This window comes from Meleagris gallopavo, unplaced genomic scaffold (genome assembly GCF_905368555.1).
Source record: "Meleagris gallopavo unplaced genomic scaffold, MGAL_WU_HG_1.1 scaffold_21, whole genome shotgun sequence".
Taxonomy (NCBI): Eukaryota; Metazoa; Chordata; class Aves; order Galliformes; family Phasianidae; genus Meleagris; species Meleagris gallopavo.
Genome location: NW_028147035.1, coordinates 4,874 through 21,815, shown reverse-complemented (window position 1 = coordinate 21,815; position 16,942 = coordinate 4,874). Strand labels below are relative to the sequence as shown.

The window sequence follows — 16,942 nt, the reverse complement described above, 5'->3', positions numbered from 1 at the left end:
CCCCAAGGTGACCCCAAAGGGACTCCAAAGGGACCCCAAAGTGTCCCCAGGGTGACCCCAAGGTGACCCTAAAGTGGCCCCAAAGTGTCCCCGGGGGGACCCCAAGGTGACCCCAGGGTGACCCCAAAGGGACCCCAAGGTGACCCCAAAGGGACCCCAAGATGACCCCAAGGTGACCCTAAAGTGACCCCAAAGAGACCCCAAGGTGACCCCAAAGTGACCCCAAAGAGACCCCAAAGGGACCCCAAGGTGACCCTAAAGTGGCCCCAAAGGGACCCCAGGGTGACCCCAAAGGGACCCCAAAGTGACCCCGAGGTGACCCCAAAGTAGCCCTAAAGAGACCCCAAGGTGACCCCAAAGAGACCCCAAAGTGACCCCGAGGTGAACCTAAAGTGACCCCAAAGAGACCCCAAAGTGACCCTGAGGTGACCCTAAAGTGGCCCCAAAGGGACTCCAAAGTGCCCCCAAATTGCCTCAACTGCCCCCAAATTGCCTCAACTGCCCCCAAATTGCCCCCAAATTGCCCCAACTGCCCCCAAATTGCCCCCAAATCATCCCCAACTGCCCCCAAATCATCCCCAACTGCCCCAAATCATCCCCAACTGCCCCCAAATTGCCTCAACTGCCCCAAATTGCCCCCAAATCATCCCCAACTGCCCCCAAATCATCCCCAACTGCCCCCAAATTGCCTCAGCTGCCCCAAATTGCCCCCAAATCATCCCCAACTGCCCCCAAATCATCCCCAGCTGCCCCCAAATTGCCCCCAAATCATCCCCATCTGCCCCCAAATCATCCCCATCTGCCCCCAAATCATCCCCAACTGCCCCCAAATTGCCCCAACTGCCCCCAAATTGCCCCAACTGCCCCAAATCCCCCCGGAATCCCCCCGACCGCCCCCCAACCACCCCCCATTTCCCCCCCCAGCCCAACTGCTACGCCAAGGTGATCACGCTGGAGGCGCAGAAGAAGATCGTCATCTACTCCAAGCAGCCCATCGGCGTCAACGAGGAGATCACCTACGACTACAAGTTCCCCATCGAGGACACCAAGATCCCCTGCCTCTGCCGCACCGACAGCTGCCGCGGCACGCTCAACTGATGGCGGCGCGGCGCGGTGGCGCGGCGGCGAGGTCGTGGCGGCGGTCAATAACGTGGCGGATGGCGGTGGCGACGTCGTCGTGGCGGTCGTAGGGCAAGCGATGGCATCGTGGCGGCGGTCGGGTGGCGGCGGTGACGTCGCTGTGGTTGGATGGTGGCGGCGGTGGCGCCATCGTGGCGGTCGTGTGGCGGCGGTGACGCCATTATGGCGGTCATGTGGCAGCGGCGTCATTATGGCGGTCTTGTGGCGGCGGTGGCGCCATTATGGTGGTCATATGGCAGCGGTGGTGCCATCATGGCGGTCGTGTGGTAGTGGTGGCGTCATCATGGCGGTCATATGGCAGCGGTGACGCCATTATGGTGGTCATATGGCAGCGGTGACGCCATTATGGCGGTCGTGTGGCAGCGGTGACGCCATCATGGCTGTCATATGGTAGCGGTGACACCATTATGGCGGTCGTGTGGCGGCGGTGGCATCATTGTGGCGGTCGTGTGGCGGCGGTGGCGCCATCATGGCAGTCATATGGTAGCGGTGACACCATTATGGCGGTCATGTGGCGACGGTGGCGTCATTGTGGCGGTCGTGTGGCGGCGGTCGTGTGGCGGCGGTGACGCCATCATGGCGGTCATATGGCAGCGGTGACGCCATCATGGGGGTCATACGGTAGCGGTGACGCCATTATGGCGGTCATATGGCAGCGGTGACTCCATTATGGCGGTCATGTGGCAGCGGTGACGCCATCGTGGCGGTCGTGTGGCAGCGGTGACGCCGTCATGGCGGTCATATGGCAGCGGTGGCGTCATCATGGCGGTCATATGGTAGCAGTGACGCCATCATGGCGGTCGTGTGGTGGCGGTGACGCCATTATGGCGGTCATGTGGCAGCGGTGACGCCATTATGGCGGTCATGTGGTAGCGGTGACGCCATTATGGCGGTCATATGGTAGCGGTGACGCCATCATGGCGGTCATGTGGCGGTGGTGGCGCCATCGTGTGGCGGTCGTGTGGCAGCGGTGGCGCCATCATGGCGGTGGCCACGTGATGGTGGTGATGTCATGGCGGTGGTTGATACCACCTTGTCAGCCATGACACCACCTTGTCGGCCATGACAGCTCCTTGTTGGCAGCCATGACACCTTGTCGGCGGCCATGACAGCTCCTCGTTGGCAGCCATGACACCACCTTGTCAGCCATGACAGCTCCCTGTTGGCAGCCATGACACCACCTTGTTGGCCATGACACCACCTCGGCAGCCATGACAGCACCTTGTCGGCCATGACAGCTCCCTGTTGGCAGCCATGACACCACCTTGTCGGCCATGACACCACCTTGTCGGCCATGACACCACCTTGTCGGCCATGACAGCACCTCGGCAGCCATGACAGCACCTTGTCGGCCATGACAGCACCTTGGCGGCCATGACAGCACCTTGTCGGCCATGACAGCTCCCTGTTGGCAGCCATGACACCGCCTTGTCGGCCATGACACCACCTCGGCGGCCATGACAGCACCTTGTCGGCCATGACACCACCTCGGCAGCCATGACAGCACCTTGTCGGCCATGACAGTTCCCTGTTGGCAGCCATGACACCGCCTTGTCGGCCATGACACCACCTCGGCGGCCATGACACCACCTTGTCAGCCATGACAGCTCCCTGTTGGCAGCCATGACACCGCCTTGTCGGCCATGACAGCACCTTGTCGGCCATGACAGCTCCCTGTTGGCAGCCATGACACCGCCTTGTCGGCCATGACAGCACCTCGGCAGCCATGACAGCACCTTGTCGGCCATGACAGCTCCCTGTTGGCAGCCATGACACCACCTTGTCGGCCATGACAGCTCCTCGTTGGCGGCCATGACACCTTGTCGGTGGCCATGACACCTCGTTGGTGGCCCCCCCCTTTTCCCCGGAGAAGGCCCCCCCCCGTTGTTGGCTGTTTCTTGTAGAAACGCCGGCCGCGTCCGGCTGTACATAGCTGTACATCCCCCTGTACAGACCCCTGTAAATGCCCCTGTACATATGTTGATACGGGGCCCCCCCGGGCCCCCCCCGTTTTTATAAAGTGGCCATGGAGCTTTGAAAGAGCTGCAGGTTTGGTTTTTTTTTTTTTTTTTAGGGGTGGGGGGGGTGAATTTTGGGTGAAAACCACTGAATTTCGTGGGGAAAAGTGCTGAATCTTTGCTGGGTGGGGTGGGGGGGGGGGGTGATAATGTGGGGCAGGGGGTCTGGTGTTGGGGGGGGGTGTGAATATTTTTGGGGGGGGGGCACAGATTTGGGGCTGGGGATTCAATGGGGGGGAGGGGAATATTTGGGAGGGGGGAAATCCATATTGGGGGGTGGGGGATGTTTGGAGGGGGGGGAGTCGATATTATGGGGAGGGGGGGGAACTTGGGGGGGGGTTCAATATTATGGGATGGGGGGAGGGAATATTTGGTGGAGGGGAGTCGATATTATAGGGTGGGGGGGAATGTTTGGGGGGGGTTCAATATTATGGGATGGGGGGGGCAACAGTATTTTGGGGGCTCTCTGGCTTGTGGGGGGGTTCAATGAGGGATGAACGGCCTGATTTTTTTTGGGGGGGGGGCACTTAATTTAGCGGGAAAAGATGCGTTATTTTGGGGAGGGGGACTGAAAATGGGGGGGTGGGAGTGATTTTTTTTGGGGGGGGGGGGAGGATGTCAGTGTCTGGGGGGGAAACTGAATATTTTGGGGATGGGGGGGTTCAGTATTTGGGGAGGGGTCCCAAATAGTGGTGAGGTTGGATTTTGGTGGGGGGGGTCTTCAATATTTTGGAAGGAATTCAAGGCGGGGGGGGGGGGGGAGGTTCTGATCTCTTTAATGGGGGAATATTTGGGGGGGTCTCCAGTATGGGGGGGTGTGGCTTCCTCGCTGTGGGTGGGACTTCGCAGAGCCTTTCAACCAATCGGATGCGCTGGGGGCGTGGTTTCACCTCCCGCTGTGGGCGTGGTCTCCACCTTGCTGTCTGCAGCCGATAGGATTCGCTGTGGGCGGGGCTTCACTCTCCTCCCCCGTCGCCTCAGCCAATAGGCTTCTTTGTAGGCGTGGCTTCACCTCACGCTGTAGCCTGGCTCCATCCTCCCCTTTTCAACCAATAGGATTCGCTCTGGGCGTGGCTTCACGGCGCGCCGTGGGCGTGGCTCCGCCCTCCCCCCAACTAAAAGGCGTTGTGGGCGGGGCTTCACGCTCCCCACCATGGCCACAACCAATCAGCGTTGTGGGCGTGGCTCAACCCTCCCCTTTATCACAGCCAATAGCCTTCCTTTGTGGGCGTGGCTCCACCCTCTCCTTCACCGCAGTCAATAGAATTCGTTTTGGGCGTGGCCTCGCCCCGTTGCCATAACAACCCTCCACCACCCCGGAAGTGCTGAGGACACCCAGCACTAAACGCCCCCAAACCCCACAGGACCCCATAAAGTGGGTCCGGGATCCATAGGGCCCCATAGAGCTCCCATAGGACCCCACAAATCCCCCAGGACCCCTATAGGACCCCATTTATGTGGGCCCAGGATCCCACAGGACCCCACAGGACCCCATAATGTGGGTCCAGGACCCTTAGGACCCCCATAGGATCCGACTGGACCCCCATGGGATCCCATAATGTGGGGCCAGGACCCATAGGGCCCCACAGACCCCATAGGATCCCCCCATCCCCACAGACCCCCCCCAGCCCCCCTCGGATCCATTTTTGCCCTTCCTCCCCCCCGCGGCCTACTCCTCCCCCGAATCCCCGGCCTTGCGTAACGCCTCTCCCCGCCCACCCCCCGCCCTTCCCCGGCCGCGACCCTGAACTCATCCGGAGCTCCGGGGCGGGGCCTTCCGGGACGGATCGGCGGGAGCCATGGAGCGGCCGTGGGACTCTAATGAGGGTCTTAATGAGGATCCTAATGAAGATCCCGATGAAGAGGACTATAAGGACTCCGATGAGGAATTGTACGAGTTCCCAGACGACGACCCTGATGATGGACCGGAGGTAATGGGGGGGGGCGGGGGGTCCTGGAGCCACGTTATGGGGTCCTATGGGGGTTCTATGGGGTCCTCTTGGGGCTCTGTGGGATTCGTGGGGGTTCTATGGGGTCCTATGGGTCTCTGTGGGATCTGTGGGGGTTCTATGGGGTCTTATGGGGTCCTATGGGGGCTCTGTGGGGGTCCTTATGGGGTCTCTCTGGGATCTGTGGGGGTTCTATGGGGTTCTATGGAGTCTTATGGGGTCCTATGGGGTCTCTGTGGGGGTTCTATGGGGTCTTATGGGGTCCTATGGAGTCTTGGTGGGGTCCCATGGGGGTTCTGGACCCACATAAATGGGGTTCCTATAGGGGTCCGATGGGATCCTGTGGGGGTTCTGTGGGATCTGTGGGGGTTCTATGGAGTCTATGGGTCATGGGTCCTGACCCACATTATGGGTCCTATAGGGGTCCAGTGGGATCCTGTGGTCTTGGACCTACATTAGGGGTCTATGGATCCGACCCACATTATGGGGTCCTATAGGGGTCCGATGGGATCCTGTGGGGGTCTGTGGGGTCCTATGGGGGTTCTGTGGGATCCTATGGGTCCTGGACCCACATAAATGGGGTCCTACAGGGATCCAATGGGATCCTATGGGGTCCTGGACCCACATTATAGGGTCCTATGGGATCCTGGACCCACATAATGGGGTCCTATAGGGGTCCGTGGGATCCTGTGGGGTCTGGACACTTATGGGGTCCTATGGGGGTCGTGGGATCCTATGGGTCCTGGACCCACATTATGGGGTCCTACAGGGGTCCAGATGGGATCCTATGGGGTCCTGGACCCACATTATGGGGTCCTATAGGTGAGGGATCCTATGGGTCTGGACCCACATTATGGGGTCCTATAGGGGTCCGATGGGTCTATGGCCTGACCACATTTATGGGGTCCTATGGATCCTGACCCACATTATGGGGTCCTAAGGGGTCCGAGGATCATGGGTCTGCCCACATTATAGGGTCCTATGGGATCCGACCACATTATGGGGTCCTATAGGGGTCCGATGGGATCCTATGGGGTCCTGGACCCACATTATGGGGTCTATGGGTCCTGACCACAATGGGTCCTACAGATCCATGGGATCCTATGGGGTCCTGGACCCACATTATGGGGTCCTATGGGATCCTGGACCCACATTATGGGGTCCTATAGGGGTCCGATGGGATCCTGTGGGGGGTCTGTGGGGTCCTATGGGGGTTCTGGGATCCTATGGGATCCTGGACCCACATAAATGGGGTCCTACAGGGGTCCATGGGATCCTGTGGGGTCCTGGACCCACATTTGGGGTCCTATAGGGTCTGATGGATCTATGGAGTCCTGGACCCACATTATGGGGTCCTATAGGGGTCCATGGGATCCTGTGGGGTCTGGACCTACATTAGGGGTCCTATGGGATCCTGGACCCACATTATGGGGTCCTATAGGGTCCGATGGATCCTGGGGGGTCTGTGGGGTCCTATGGGTTCTGGGGGATTCCTATGGGATCCTGGACCCACATAAATGGGGTCCTACAGGGATCCAATGGGACCCTATGGGGGTCCTGGACCATATAGGGTCCTATGGGGTCCTGGACCCATATAAATGGGGTCCTATAGGGGTCCAATGGGATCCTATGGGGTCCTGGACCCACATTATGGGGTCCTATGGGAATCCTGGACCCACATTATGGGGTCCTATAGGGGTCCAGTGGGATCCTATGGGGTCCTGGACCCACATTATAGGGTCCTATGGGGTCCTGGACCCATATAAATGGGGTTCTATAGGGGTCTGATGGGATCCTGTGGGGGGTCTGTGGGGTCCTATGGGATCCTGGACCCACATAAATGGGGTCCTATAGGATCCTGTGGGGGGGTCTGTGGGATCCTATGGGGTCCTGGACCCACATTATGGGGTCCTATAGGGGTCCAGTGGGATCCTGTGGGGTCCTGGACCCACATTATGGGGTCCTATAGGGGTCCGATGGGATCCTATGGGGTCCTGGACCCACATTATGGGGTCCTACAGGGGTCCAATGGGATCCTATGGGGTCCTGGACCCACATTAGGGTCCTATAGGGGTCTGATGGATCCTATGGGGTCCTGGACCACATATGGGTCTATAGGGGTCGATGGGATCCTATGGGGTCCTGGACCACATTATGGTCTACAGGGGTCCAATGGGATCCTATGGGTCCTGGACCCATTATGGGGTCCTATAGGGTCGTGGGTCCTATGGGATCCTGGACCCACATTAGGTCTATGGGGTCCATATGGGATCCTTGGTCCTGGACCCACATTAGGTTAAGGGGTTGATGGGTCCTGTAGGGTCCTGCCACTTAGGGTCTATAGGGGTCCGATGGGATCCTATGGGGTCCTGGACCCACATAAGGTCTATAGGGGTCCGTGATCTGTGGGTCCTGGACCCACATTATGGTCTATGGGATCCTGGACACATTAGATAGGGGTCCGATGGAATCCTGTGGGGTCCTGGACCCACATTATAGGGTCCTATGGGGTCCTGGACCCACATTATGGGGTCCTATGGGATCCTGGACCCATAATGGTCTATGGATCCTTGGGGTCCTGACCACTTATGGGTCCTATAGGGGTCCATGGGATCCTGGACCCACATAAATGGGGTCTTGGACTGTGGGGTCTGTGGGACTGGGGTCTGACCCTAAATGGGGTCTGTGGATCTAGAGTCCTGTGGGGGGGTCCTATGGGTTCCGTGCCCCACATATCCCCACCCTACATCCCAGACCCACATCTCCGCCCCACACCCATCGCCACCCCACAGCCTCCGCCCCCCATCCCCGGTCTGGTTTTCGTTGTGACGGGCGGCTGCGGTTTCCTGGGCCGGCACCTGGTTCGGCTCCTGTTGGAGGAGGAGCCCGAGCTGCGGGAGCTGCGGGTCTTCGACCTCCACCTCGACCCCGAGCTGCCCGACGGTGAGCGCCCCATAAGTGTGGGGCGGCCCCACAACCTCCCCTATGGACCCTACGGGGTTTCCGAGTCTCAGGAACCCCGGAATTTGTGCTCTGTCTCTTTAAGGATCGCAGCTCCGGGGGGCTCAAAATGGTTCCCTGTCGCTTTAAGGACCGAAAATTTGGGGGCCCGATATCCGCCCCATAGATCCTATAGGACCTCGAAGTTGGGGGGGGGGGGGGGGGGACCCAAAATTGTGCTCTGTCACTTTAAGAGCGCTGAGCTTTGAAGACCCCGAAATGCTGTGCTGTCCCTTTAAGGACCCCACATTTGGGGACCCCATTACCTGACCCCCCCCCCCAAATTTGGGGACCCCATTACCTGACCCCCCCCAAATTTGGGGACCCCATTACCTGACCCCCCCCCAAATTTGGGGACCCATTACCTGACCCCCCCCCACACACATTTGGGGACCCATTACCTGACCCCCCCCCCAAATTTGGGGACCCCATTACCTGACCCCACCCCCCAAATTGGCCCATTACCTGACCCCCCCCAAATTTGGGGACCCCATTACCTGACCCCCCCCCCACATTTGGGGACCCCCATTACCACCCCCCCCAATTTGGGGACCCCATTACCTGACCCCCCCCCATATTGGGGACCCCATTACCTGACCCCCCCCAATTTGGGGACCCCATTACCTGACCCCCCCCACATTTGGGGACCCCATTACCTGACCCCCCCCAATTGGACCCCACTACCCCCCCCCCAAATTTGGGGACCCCATTACCTGACCCCCCCCAATTTGGGGACCCCATTACCTGACCCCCCCAACATTGGGGACCCCTTACCTGACCCCCCCCCATATTTGGGACCCATTACCTGACCCCCCCCCCATATTTGGGGACCCCATTACCTGACCCCCCCCATATTTGGGGACCCCATTACCTGACCCCCCCCCCCACATTTGGGGACCCATTACCTGCCCCCCCATATTTGGGGTACCCCCTTACCTGACCCCCCCCCCAAATTTGGGGACCCCATTACCTGACCCCCCCCCCATTTGGGACCCCTTACCGACCCCCCCCACCATATTTGGGACCCCATTACCTGACCCCCCCCAATGTGGGGACCCCATTACCGACCCCCCCCCAAATTTGGGGACCCCATTACCTGACCCCCCCATATTTGGGACCCCTTCCCGACCCCATTATATACCCCCATATTTGGACCCCAACTTTGGCCCCCATTATTTGCCTCGTCTTTGGATCCCACCACTTCAGACCCCCAAATTTGGGGACCCGTTACGGACCCCCCCCAATATTTGGTACCCCCACTCTTGACCACCCCCCTCCCCGTATTCCCCTCTTTCCCCCCCAACCCCCAATCCCCCCATCCAGACCCCCATATCCCCCCCAACCCCCTTCCCCCCCCTATCCACCCCCAGACCCCTATACCCCCCTAGCCCCCCATATCCCATCCCCCCATACCAACCCCATTTCCCCCCAGACCCCCATATCCCCCTCTTTCCCCCCCCCATGACCCCCATATCCCCCCATACCACCCTATTCTCACCCCCATACCCCCATATCCCCCCCCCAGACCCCAATCCCCCCATATCCCCCCCATACCATCCCCCCCCCCCCCCTTAATCCCCTCCCCCATACCCCCCCCCTATTCCCCCCCCCACAGACCCCCATATCCCCCTCTATTCCCCCCCAGACCCCATACCTTTCCCCCCAGACCCCCATATCCCCCCACACCCCCCATATCCCCCCCTCTTTTCCCCCCCAGACCCCCATATCCCCCAGACCCCATTCCCCCTCTTTCCCCCCCCAGACCCCCATATCCCCCCCATCACCCCCATATCCCCCCTCTTTCCCCCCCAGACCCCCATATCCCCCCCAACCCCCTATCCCCCCCTTTCCCCCCAGACCCCATATCCCCCCATCATCCCCATCCCCCCCTTTTCCCCCCCCAGACCCCATATCCCCCCCACCCAATATCCCCCTTTTCCCCCCATACCCCCCATATCCCCCTCTTTCCCCCCCCAGACCCCCATATCCCCCCCCCCATACCCCACCCCCATATCCCCCCTCTTTCCCCCCCCAGACCCCCATACCCCCCTCTTTCCCCCTCCCAGACCCCCATATCCCCCCAACCTCCCATATCCCCCTCTTTCCCCCCCCAGACCCCCATACCCCCCATATCCCCCCAGACCCCCATATCCCCCTCTTTCCCCCCAGCCCCCATATCCCTCTCACCCCCCATATCCCCCTTCCCCATACCCCCATATCCCCTCTTTCCCCCTCAGACCCCCATATCCCCCTCTTTTCCCCCCGCCAAACCCATATCCCCCCTCATTCCCCCCCCAGACCCCCATATCCCCCCAATCTGCCCATCCCCCCATCTTTCCCCCCAGACCCCCAATCCCCCCTCTTTCCCCCCCCAGACCCATATCTCCCCCAGGACCCCATATCCCCCCTCTTTCCCCCCCAGACCCCCATATCCCCTACTTCCCCCCCCAGACCCCCATATCCCCCCTTTCCCCAGACCATCCCCCAGATCCCCCCATATCCCCCCAGACCCCCATCACCCCCTCTTTGACCCCCCCAGACCCCCGTGTCCGCGCTGTTCGTGGCGACGTCGGTGACGCGGAGGCAGTGAGGCGGGCGCTGGATGGGGCCGACGTGGTGCTGCACACAGCAGCCCTGGTGGATGTGTGGGGAAACACCGAGCCGCAGAGGATCGCCAGGGTCAACGTGCAGGGTGGGGGGCTTGGGGGGGGGTATGAGGGGGGTTATGGGGAGATACGGGGGTCTGGGGGGGGATATGAGGGGTTATGGGGGCTTATGGGGAGATATGGGGGCCTGGGGGGGGATATGAGGAGATACGAAGTTATATGGGAGTCTGGGGGGGATATGAGGGGGATTTGGGGGGTTATGGGGAGATATGGGGGTCTGGGGGGGATATGAGGGGTTATGGGGGGGGGATTTGGGGGTCTGGGGGGGATATGAGGGGGTTATGGGGAGATATGGGGGTCTGGGGGGGATATGAGGGGATACGACGGTATATGGGGGTCTGGGGGGGATATGAGGGATTATGGGGGGGTTATGGGGAGATATGGGGGTCTGGGGGGGATATGAGGGGTTATGGGGGGGGGGGATTTGGGGGTCTGGGGGGGATATGAGGAGATAGGAGGGTATATGGGGGTCTGGGGGGATATGAGGGGTTATGGGGGGGATTTGGGGGGATATGAGGGTATATGGGGGTTTGGGGGGGATATGAGGGGTTATTGGGGGGGGGATTTGGGGGAATATGAGGGGATACGAGGGTATATGGGGGTCTGGAGGGGATATGAGGGATTATGGGGGGGTTATGGGGAGATATGGGGGTCTGGGGGGGGATATGAGGAGATAGGATGGTATATGGGGGTCTGGGGGGATTTGTGGGGTTATGGGGAGAAATGGGGGTCTGGGGGGATATGAGGGGGATTGGGGGGATATGGGGAGATATTGGGGTCTGGGGGGGATATGAGGAGATACGAAGGTATATGGGGGTCTGGGGGGGATATGAGGGGGATTTGGGGGCTTATGGGGAGATATGGGGGTCTGGGGGGGGAATATGAGGAGATAGGAGGGTATATGGGGGTCTGGGGGGGGGATATGAGGAGTTATGGGGGAATTTGGGTGGGTTATGGGGGGGATATGAGGAGATACGAGGGTATATGGGGGTCTGGGGGGGATATGAGGGGGGATTTAGGGAGATAGGAGGGTATACGGGGGTCTGGGGGGGATTTGGGGGGAGATAGGAGGGTATATGGGGGTCTGGGGGGGATATGAGGAGTTATGGGGGGATTTGGGGGGGATACGAGGGTATATGGGGGTCTGGGGGGGATTTGGGGGATGAGGGAATACTGGAGGGGATACGGGGGGGAAATGAGGGGGGCTGGGGATGAACGTGGGGGTCCGGGAGGTAACGGGAGGTGGCTACGGGGGTTTTGGTGTCGCGCAGCGCCCCCAAGCGGCCGCCCGTTCCGTTGCAGGCACGAAGGCGCTGCTCCGGGGCTGCCGCGCCGCCGGCGTGCGGAGCTTCGTGTTCACGTCCTCCATGGAGGTGGTTGGGCCCAACGAGAGGGGAGACCCTTCGTCAGGTGCGGGTCTGCGAGCCGCGGCCCGGGACCCCACCGTGGATTTGGGACCCATGGATTCGGGACCCCATGGATTCGGGACCGCCACCATTTTGACCCCATTGATTTTGACCCCATGGATTTGGGACCCCCACCATTGATTTGGACCCCATGGATTTGGGACCCCACCATTTTGACCCCATGGATTTGGGACCCCACCATTGATTTGGACCCCATTGATTTTGACCCATGGATTCGGGACCCCCACCATTGATTTGGACCCATTGATTTGGGACCCCCGTCATTGATTTTGACCCTATTGATTTGGACCCCATTGATTCGGGACCCCATTGATTTTGACCCCATGGATTCGGGACCCCCACCATTGATTTGGACCCCATGGATTTGGGACCCCATGGATTTGGGACCCACACCATTGATTTGGACCCCATGGATTTGGGACCCCCACCATTGATTTGGGACCCCATGGATTCGGGACCGCCACCATTTTGACCCCATTGATTTTGACCCCATGGATTCGGGACCCCCACCATTGATTTTGACCCCATGGATTTTGACCCCATTGATTTGGGGACCCCATGGATTTTGACCCCATTGATTCAGGACCCCCATTGTTGATTTTGACCCCATTGTTTCGGGACCCCCACCATTGATTCTGACCCTATTGATTCGGGACCCCCGTCTTCGGGGATCCCACTGATTTCGGGGTCTCCCCACCCTACAGGGGGGACGAGGAGACCCCGTACCCTACAAGGCACACGCAGCCCTATTCCCTGAGCAAGGCGCAGGCGGAGAGATTGGTGCTGGATGCCAATGGGGTCACGGTCTGTAGGGTCGGGGGAGTCTATGGGGTCAAGGGGGGCTGTGGGGGTCTATGGGGTCAGGGGGGCTGTTGGGGGGGGTCTATGGGGTCAGAGGAGAGACTGTGGGGTCGGGGGGGTTCAGGGGCTGTAGAGTCGAGGGGTTGGGGGGGTCTGTGGGGTCAGGGGCGTTGGAGGGCTGTGGGATCAGGGCTCTGTAGGGTCAAGGGGGGCTGTGGGGCCAGAGGGGTTGGGGGGCTGTGGAATCTGTGGGGTTGGGGGGGTCTATGGGGTCAGAGGAGAGACTGTGGGGTCGAGGGGTTGGGGGGGTCTATGGGGTCAGGGGGGAAATGGGGGAGGATCTGTGGGGTCAGGGGGGTTGGAGGGCTGTGGGATCAGAGGTCTATGGGGTCAGGGGGAGGGTCTATGGGAGTCTATGGGGTCGTGGGGGAATTGGGGGTCTGTGGGGTTGGGGGAGTGGTCTATGGGGCCTGGGGAGGGTCTGTGGGGTCGTGGGACTGGGGGAGCCTGTGGGGGTCTGTGATGTCTGGGGGGGTAAGGAGGGGTTGTGGGATTGGGGAGTCTATGGGGTCTGCCGGAGGGGGGTCTATGGGGGGGAAGGAGGGGTTGTAGGATCAGGGGTTCTGTGGGTTTGGGGGAGCCTACGGGGGGTATTGGGGGGTTTCTATGGGGTCGGGAAGGAGGTGTTGGGGGGGTTTGTGGGGTCAGGAGGGAGTGGGTGCTGGTGGGTCTTTATGGGGTCTCTGTGTCTCCCTATGGGGTCGGCACGTGTCCCTGTGGGCTCCTGTGGGTCCCTGTGGGTCCTTGTGGGTTCCTATGGGTTCCTGTGGGTCCCTGTGGGCTCCTATGGGTTCCTGTGGGTCCCTGTGGGCTCCTATGGGTTCCTGTGGGTCCCTGTGGGCTCCTATGAGTCCCTGTGGGTCCCTGTGGGTTCCTATGAGTCCCTGTGGGCTCTTGTGGGTCCCTATGGGCCCCTATGGGTCCCTGTGGGTTCCTATGGATCCCCGTGGGCTCCGTGGGTCCCTATGAGTCCCTGTGGGTTCCTATGGGTCCCTTGGGTCCCTGTGGGTTCCTATGGGTCCCTATGGGTCCGTTTCCCACCCGCAGGTTTCGGGGGGCGGCCGCCTGGTGACGGTGGCGGTTCGCCCCACGGGGATCTATGGGGAGGGTCACCCCCTGCTGGAGCACTTCTACCGCCGCGGGAAGGCGCTGGGGGGCTGGCTGCCCCGAACGCTGCCGCCCCACTGCGAGCACGGCCGGGTCTACGTGGGTGAGTGAGTGCCCCATAACGGCCCCATAAGAGCCTCATAATGGCCCCATAGAGGCCCTATAGCGGTTCTATAGCTACCCCACAGGCACCCTATAATGGCCCTATAACAGCCCCACAGCGGCCCCATAACAGCCCCATAGCTGCCCAATAGAGGTCCTATAGATACTCCGCAGCCACCCTACAATGGCCCCATAGCTGCCCTATAGAGCCCCACAGCACCCCATAAAGCCCCATAGAGACCCCATAGCGCCCCATACTGCCCCATATCACCCCATGAAGCCCCATAGAGACCCCATACTGCCCCATGCCCTGGAGAGTCTCATAGCCCCCATCTCACCCCATGTCCCCCAGGCAGCGGGGCATGGATGCACATCCTGACCCCACAGAGACCCCCACAGAGACCCCCATCTCTCCCTATGTCCCCCCAGGCAACATGGCATGGATCCACACGCAGGGCCCCACACACGCAGGGCCCCACACACGCAGGGCCCCACACACGCAGGGCCCCACACACGCAGGGCCCCACACACGCAGGGCCCCACACACGCAGGGCCCCACACACGCAGGGCCCCACACACGCAGGGCCCCACACACGCAGGGCCCCATCTCTCCCCATGTCCCCCCAGGCAATGTGGAATGGATCCGCACGCAGGGCCCCACACGCACGCAGGGCCCCACACGCACGCAGGGCCCCACACGCACGCAGGGCCCCACACGCACGCAGGGCCCCACACGCACGCAGGGCCCCACACGCACGCAGGGCCCACAGCCCCCATCTCTCCCCATGTCCCCCAGGCAACGTGGCATGGATCCACACGGAGGCCCCACACGGAGGCCCCACACGGAGGCCCCACACGGAGGCCCCACACGGAGGCCCCACACGGAGGCCCCACACGGAGGCCCCACACGGAGGCCCCACACGGAGGCCCCACACGGAGGCCCAACCTCACCCATGTCCCCCCAGGCAACGTGGCATGGATCCACATGCGGAGCCCCCACACACAGCGAGGCCCCATCTCTTCCTATGTCCCCCCCAGGCAACGTGGCATGGATCCACACGCAGGCCCCACACGCAGGCCCCACACGCAGGCCCCACCTCACCCCATGTCCCCCCAGGCAACGTGGCATGGATCCACACACAGCAAGGCCCCACACACAGCAAGGCCCCATCTCTTCCCATGTCCCCCCAGGCAACGTGGCATGGATCCACACCAGGCCCCATCCATCTATCGTCTCTCCCCATCTATCGTCTCTCCCCATCTATCGTCTCTCCCCATCTATCGTCTCTCCCCATCTATCGTCTCTCCCCATCTATCGTCTCTCCCCATCTATCGTCTCTCCCCATCTATCGTCTCTCCCCATCTATCGTCTCTCCCCATCTATCGTCTCTCCCCATCTATCTTTCTCCCCATCTATCGTCTCTCCCCATCTATCGTCTCTCCCCATCTATCGTCTCTCCCCATCTATCGTCTCTCCCATCTATCGTCTCTCCCCATCTATCGTCTCTCCATCTCTCCCCATCTCTCCCCAGGCAACGTGGCATGGATGCACATCCTGGCCGCCCGCGCCGCCCTCCTCCGCCCCGGCTGCGTCGGCGGCAGCGCCTTTTTCTGCACCGACTTTTCCCCCTACGCCGCCTACGACGCCTTCACGGCCCTTTTGCTGCGCCCGGCGGGGCTCCGCTTGGCCGGACCCCAGATCCCTCGCCCCCTCCTCCTTCTTTTGGCTCATATCAACGCCGTCCTTTGGGCTTTCGCCCGCCGCCTCCCGGCCCCGTTCCGCCCTACGGCCGCCCCGTTGTTGCTGCCCCAAACCGTCGCCGCCGCCGCCACCCCGTTCACCGCCGCCAGCGCCGCCGCCAGGCGCCGCTTTGGATATCGCCCCCGCGTGGCCTGGAGGACCGCCAGGCATCGCACCGCAGCCTGGCTGAAGGGGCTGAAATGACGCGGGGGGGCTTCAGTGGGCACCCGCTGTAATCCGTCGGCAACCATTAAAATCTGCTGACACCTGCTGTAACCCGTTGGCGCCTCTTTTCTCCCTGCTTTTACCCAAAACGTCCCCTTTTCTCCCAGGAATGCCAGTCTTTACTCCCAGAAAAAGGGATATTTTGGGGGGTACGATTACAAAATAAACAAGAGAGCTAAGCAAAGTGGATTATAGCGACACAAAGAATAGAAACAAAGCTCACCCGTACCCTGGGCTCAGTCACCAAACTGCAGCAGAGCGGATCTCCAGCAGAAATCCTTCCCCGCCGGCAGCCAGCCCTTAAATGGGCCCAGCAGGGCTGCAGCCAGGCTCCGCCCCTTCCTGCCGCACAGGTGAGTTGCCTGCAGCTGTGCTCATTGCTGACTCACTGCTGCCCCTTGTGATCCATCCGAGCTTCAGGCCGGGACTCAGCAGTTTCCGTACAGTCGCCAATTGGCATCGAGGGACTTAAAATTAAAATTAAAACATGCGGGCTATCGCAGGTCCTCCAGCTATAAACCTCCCTTGGCAGCCATTCACGTTGTTTTCTTTGCCCTATGGCTGCACCGGCACTTTAAGGGCCAGCCCGAAGCTGTGATGGAGCACCTGGGGGAGGGGTGCAGCCCTGCAGCACAGCTGGGGGCAGTTTGGCCGTGGAGTGGGGCTGAGCCAGGCTCCACCCCTCCCTGATCCCATTTAAGGGCTG

General features: G+C 61.0%; 2 protein-coding genes across 2 annotated transcripts in view; both read left to right on the top strand.

Annotated features, from left to right (window-relative positions):
• LOC104917059 (histone-lysine N-methyltransferase SETD1A-like) overlaps window positions 1-3,180 on the top strand; it is a 34,672-nt gene extending 31,492 nt beyond the window's left edge. The window contains 1 exon segment of the mRNA XM_085215367.1: window positions 925-3,180. Within this exon segment, the coding sequence (XP_085071493.1) occupies window positions 925-1,098 (174 nt within the window). The 3' untranslated portion in view covers window positions 1,099-3,180.
• A 1,647-nt stretch (window positions 3,181-4,827) lies between these two features.
• Window positions 4,828-16,287, top strand: HSD3B7 (hydroxy-delta-5-steroid dehydrogenase, 3 beta- and steroid delta-isomerase 7). The gene is made up of 7 exons (XM_085215369.1): window positions 4,828-5,089; window positions 7,900-8,050; window positions 10,647-10,799; window positions 12,076-12,178; window positions 12,905-13,004; window positions 14,109-14,271; window positions 15,803-16,287. Exons 1-7 carry the CDS (start codon window positions 4,958-4,960, stop codon window positions 16,213-16,215), a joined length of 1,215 nt encoding a protein of 404 aa, XP_085071495.1. The 5' UTR covers window positions 4,828-4,957; the 3' UTR covers window positions 16,216-16,287.
• Window positions 16,288-16,942: the final 655 nt, after the last annotated feature.